Below are 6,000 nucleotides of genomic sequence, written 5' to 3' on the forward strand. Positions count from 1 at the left end.
TACATCCTGGTACTGGTTCACTAGGTCACAGACTAAGAATACCATCAGTCTAAAAACTCTGTTGGGAGGTAATATAGTAAGAAAAACACACAGACAACACAACAATGAAAAGTGCTAATTTTAGTACCTTAGGAAGAGGTAGGTCTTTAGACGTCGTTTGAAGACTGCCAGTGACATCTAGGGGAAGTTCATTCCACCACCTAGGTGCCTTGTACCCTGAGAGATGGTGGGACCAGTTGAGCGGTGCTTGAGGATTGGAGGGCGCGTGGTGCAGTGCGGGGTGTGATAAGTGATTTGAGGGAAGAAGGTACTGGTCCAGTTTTAGCTTTGTAGGTAAGCATCAGTGTTTTATATTTGATGTGGGCAACTATAGGAAGCCAGTGGAGGGTGCGTAGCAGAGGGTGGTGTTGGAGAACTTACGAAGGTTTAACATAAGTCAAGCAGCTGCATTCTGGATCAGTTACAGAGGTCGAATGGTGCTCAGAGGAAGACCTACCATTAGCGTGTTTCAGTAGTCCAGTCTCGTATTTACAAGAGACTGAACCAGCACCTGAGTGGCCTGTATGGATAGAAATGGACAAATCGTTCTGATGTTGTAAAGGAGAAATCAACATGAGCGTGTCAGATTAGCATTGTGAGAGGAAAAGGACAGTTGATTGTCCATGGTTACCCCCAAGGTTGCATGTAATAACCGAAGATGGGATCAGAGACTTGTCCAGGGAGATCACAAGATCTTGACATGGTGATGAATCACCTGGGATGAACAGCAGTTCAGTTTTGCTGGAATTAAGTTTCAGCTGATGAACTGCCATCCATGATGAGATGTCTGCCAGACATGCTGAGATCTGAGCAGAAACAAGAGGACCTGAGGGAGGGAAGGAGAGGATGAGTTGAGTGTCATCCGCATAGCAGTGGTATGAGAACCCATGTGAGGATATGACCTCACCAAGAGATCGAGTATAGAGGGAGAACAGACAAGAGGGAAATAAAACTAGAGCTTGTCCATATTTTCCCCAAATTTGGTCACCTGCCAATTCTCATCCATCACCCTGCTCACCCCTAACACACAACAGCTACCAGCCGGGGAGGGTGAAGGCTAACACATGCTTCCTTCAAGTCAGCCAACACACAAAGTCAGCCTAATTGCTGCTCATGCTGTACCATAGGGCAACGTAACACACCCCAAGGAAAAGGCTAGCTTTCCACATACATCTGTGACTGACTCTGTGATCCCTCCCACCCAGACAGCATGGCCAATTTTGCTCACTTTGCTCCCAGCCACAGATGACGTGGTATCGCTGCGATCTGATGAATATAACATTCTGTTTTTATATATATATATATATATATTTGTTTTTTTCAACCAGAAACCAACATGCAAATTGTTATGCTCAGCTGTGGCGTTAGAAACATACAGTATATTAATATGCATGTAGTTATTATACTTTACTGCCTGTACTAAGTTCTGCCCCAAACATTTAATGGAAAACACTTCTCAGCAAGACCAGAGCAGTACTCAAGAGTTTTTTTCTAGCTCCAACGTGACTATTTTCCCACCTCAGCTAATTATTAAGCCCTTCATGCAGTGTTGAACATATGTTAGGGGATGTAGAACTTTGCAGTTGAAAATTTCTAGTGACATTTTGAGACCTTTCTAATTCCATAGCCCCAAAAGGTGAACTTACTGTGGGTTAATGTACTGACACGACTCGATGCGACTCTGAAGCCCTCTGAGAAGCAGCGAGGGCTGTAGCGAGTGTTGGATTTGGCAATTACCCGAAGCACTCAGCTGGCTGGAATCCCTATGAGACCCAGAGCACGATGGAACTATGCCGAGTGACTCAATTTTTAAGTGTGTGCCAAAGCCCACAAACAGCAGCTTTATCATTCATTGGCTCTCACTCCTATTGAATCCAAATAACTAGATTTGATATAAGAATAAGAATAATAATTAATTAATTAATTATTAATTATTTTGTTTTTTAAAAATCTCCTTTGTTCTTCTTTGTTCCCTATTAGTGTACTGTTTTGGTGGATATGAAAACCATGTTTAAAGTTTCGTAAGGTGTGTGATGTGCTTTGTGCAGTATTGAGGTCCTTAGGTGTAGCATTTGGTTCCTTGTCTACAATTAAACTGCAATATCGGTGTTACTAAAAAAATATTTTTCATCTACTTTCCCAGTCTAATTAGGTCCCAGTTAAATCAGACAACAGTAATGCCACTGGGCATAAATTAACTCTTACAAAGATTAAATGAGCCCAGACAACACGTTAGGAAAAGTGTATTAATGGACCAAAGGTTGGATAAACGCTAGGATATGCAATATGTCTTCCACTGATTTGCAGTCAGTGAGCATCTTGAAGCACATATAGGATTAAATTAAAGTAAACAGTCCTCACATTACAGATCGCTGCAATTCCGGATTGCATAGGAAATGCATATACAATTTGCTTCTTCTTTTGAGACATATCTCCTTTTGTTTCTTTTTTTTTAACAAAAGATATGATGAGTTTTGTGGTCCTTTTATACTTAGCATTATTGCTACACAAGGTGCTGAGAAGCTGTGTGTAATTCATCAGTAGGCCAGTTCCATCTGCTTACCCACACCAAGAGATGTGAGCAATATAAACAGGGTATTTAGTGTAGAACAATGGTTCTTTTATGTCTCGTTTTACCCCCAATTCAGTGTGCAACAAATATATCCTGCTTTTACATAATCAGAAGGCCACACATTATCTACCCAGCTTTAATTTATTCAAAGTGAAATGACAGTCTGTGCAGGCAGGCGCGGAGCACACAAACACACACATTATGCACAGGCTTTCTGCAGGTGTTTCAGAAATGTGTGCAGGCATTGGTTGTCTACTTGAATTACTCAGTAGATTTGATAACTTGTGTGTTCTTATGCCAAATCGACCACTGCTTAATGTTATTCCCAGTTCAGCACAAAGCTTTTAAGTGAGAAAATTAGATGCTGATACTATTAAATCAACAGTTCTTTTCACAATGTGGTCTATTTATATATCCTAATGTCACATATTTTTCATTTTTCTGCTCTGCTTCTCTATAGGTGTGTGGTAGACTGATTCCTCTAGAGTGAGGTGGTGGGGTGCTCATGGCTGCCCTATGGGGCCTGGGCTGGCTGGGTGTGAGCCTCACCCTGTTGGCCCTCGCCCCAGTGTGCCAGAGCTGCCCGCCACGCTGTGAATGTGCGGCTCAGCTCCGCTCCGTGTCCTGCCAGCGAAAGCGTCTGTCGGGTGTACCTGAGGGCATCCCCACAGAGACCCGGCTGCTGGACCTCAGTCGGAACCGGCTACGCTGGGTGTCACCAGGAGACCTGGCACCATATCCACGGCTGGAAGAAGTGGACCTCAGCGAGAACTTAATCTCCACACTGGAGCCCAATGCCTTCGCCAGTCTGCAGGCACTGCGAACACTACATCTTCGTGGAAACCAGCTGAAACTGGTGCCTATGGGCGCCTTTGCTCGCCTGTCAAACCTCACAACCCTGGACCTGAGTGAAAACAAGATTGTCATCCTGTTGGATTATACTTTTCAGGACCTGCACAGTCTCAAACACCTTGAGGTTAGAAAGATACATTTGATGGTTTGATGATAGAATAGATGAAGTGTTTGTGATATTTTCAGGTTAAATGCATAACTAATCTGACATTTCAATATTTTCAATGTCTTTTTCCCACTTTCCAGGTTGGTGACAATGACTTGGTCTACATCTCCCATAAAGCTTTCTCAGGATTGCTGGGTCTGGAAGACTTAACCATAGAAAGATGCAACCTGACTTCAATTTCTGGCCAAACTCTATCCTACCTACGCAACCTGGTCACCCTTAGATTACGCCACCTCAGCATCTCTACCATTGAAGACCAAAACTTCCGCAAGATGTCTGCTTTGCGAGGGCTAGAGATAGACAATTGGCCTTACTTGGAATACATCTCCCCTCTTAGTTTCCAGAGTCTAAACTTGACCTGGCTGTCCATTACTAACACCAACATTACTGCAGTCCCTTCTGCTTCTTTCCGCAACCTTGTTTACCTGACATCCCTTAACCTCTCCTACAACCCCATATCTGTGCTGGAACCCTGGGCATTCAAAGATCTTATAAGGCTGAAAGAGCTACACATGGTCAGCACTAACCTACAAGCTGTAGAGCCTCATGCTCTGGGTGGTCTGAGGCAGATTCGGGTGCTCAACCTCTCCAACAATGAACTGGTCACACTGGAAGACAGCTCCTTTCATTCCGTCAACAGCCTTGAAACGTTACGAGTAGACGGGAATCCACTTTCTTGTGACTGCCGGCTTCTCTGGATTCTGCAACGCAGACGCACTCTGAACTTTGATGGGAAAATGCCAATATGTGCTGCTCCACCTGAGGTACAGGGTAATATCCTGAGCAGCTTTCCGGATTCTGCATTATTTGACTACTTCACTTGCCAGAAGCCGAAGATTCGCAACCGGAAGCTTCAACAGGTGACAGCGCGAGAGGGTCAGTTGGTGTCCTTCCTGTGTCGTGCTGATGGTGAACCTCCGCCTGCCATCATCTGGATCTCACCACAGCGGCGAAAGATCACCTCGAAAAGCAGCAGCAGGATCACCGTCTTACCAAGTGGAACGTTGGAGATCCGATATGCCCAGGTGACTGACAGTGGCACATACATCTGCATCGCCAGCAATGCGGGTGGCAACGACACCTACTTTGCCACACTAACGGTGAAAGGACAACCGGTGGACCCCGCTATGTTCGCCAACCGTTCTCTGTATGCGGTGGACTTTAATGACACTGGTCTGAACAGCACACGTGTCTTCCTTAAGTTCACACTTGACCTCACCACAATCCTGGTGTCTACAGCCATGGGCTGCATCACCTTCCTGGGTGTAGTACTCTTCTGTTTCCTGCTGTTGTTCGTGTGGAGCCGCGGAAGGGGTCAACGCAGGAACAACTTCACAGTAGAGTACTCATTCAGGAAAACCGAGGGGCCCACTACCAGTTCAACCTCTGGAGGGACCCGCAAGTTCAACATGAAAATGATATGAAACAACGCAGCCAGGGGCCCCGTGGGGGAGGCATAAACACCCAACATAAACACACAGCTCTGACTCGCAGTAATATCAGAAGAAGTTTTAGGGACTAATGTGATTAAACTTACCTTGATCTCACTGCCTTTGGAAAAGGTGTTAATATTTCAATTAAGTCACTTGGATTTGATACGCTAATAAGTTTCCTTTACCTAAACCTTATTTGCTTGGATGGTTGGTTGCCATTGTTACAACATATTATTACCATTGCTAATGATTTTGTAATGCCAAATCTAAACAGCACCTTAGAGATATATGATCACCAACCAATGTTATGGTAAAAATCCTTTAATGAATTTAATATACAGTATAGTGGTTCTAACAAAATGACCTGCAAATTGAAATGCTAATTTAGAAAATAGTGAATGCACAAATAGCAGTTGTCGTGTATTTAAATTAAACAACCGTAATGCTATAGTTGAAAAAGCAACTGGCCAATCAAATGGCTAAAGCCATTGAACCATGAGTTTCTGAACTACAAGCTTGGCTTTCTGTCATGTCTGCGATTAGGTGCTGTGTAAGTTGGGACAAGCACACTGGCCGCAACACTGTGAGTGCACTGCTGGTACTGCCATACTGGTATTCAGTTAGCAGCATTGTACTGTAGTGGATATAAGCTAACGTGCAGCCAGGACCTCAGGTTCTGATTTGGACTTGGGTACTGGTTGCACTATTAGTGGATCTATAGTGCTTATACCAGGCTAGTGGAGGACCGATATAGGGGATTTTCTCATATCCTCTCCACCGCCGGGCATAGGCACACACCGACGACCCATAAGCCTTCATGGGGGGAGGCTGCGGGCGTCAGGTCCGTTTGATGTCAGACACTTGCTGTATGTACATGTCTACAAATGTACTCTTAAGCCATTACCAAGCAACACCTGCACAATACAGTTATAGCTTTA

The 6,000-nt window shown here is 44.4% G+C and overlaps 1 protein-coding gene across 1 annotated transcript in view; it reads left to right on the forward strand.

The window, feature by feature from the left end:
• Window positions 1-5,713, forward strand: part of LOC128624173 (leucine-rich repeat and immunoglobulin-like domain-containing nogo receptor-interacting protein 3) — a 51,239-nt gene extending 45,526 nt beyond the window's left edge. Inside the window, exons 2-3 of the mRNA XM_053651581.1 lie at window positions 3,072-3,587; window positions 3,710-5,713. Coding sequence (XP_053507556.1) covers window positions 3,117-3,587; window positions 3,710-5,053 — 1,815 coding nt within the window. The 5' untranslated portion in view covers window positions 3,072-3,116 and the 3' untranslated portion in view covers window positions 5,054-5,713. The remainder of the gene's footprint in view (window positions 1-3,071; window positions 3,588-3,709) is intronic.
• Window positions 5,714-6,000: the final 287 nt, after the last annotated feature.

This window comes from Ictalurus furcatus, chromosome 20 (genome assembly GCF_023375685.1).
Source record: "Ictalurus furcatus strain D&B chromosome 20, Billie_1.0, whole genome shotgun sequence".
Taxonomy (NCBI): domain Eukaryota; kingdom Metazoa; phylum Chordata; class Actinopteri; order Siluriformes; family Ictaluridae; genus Ictalurus; species Ictalurus furcatus.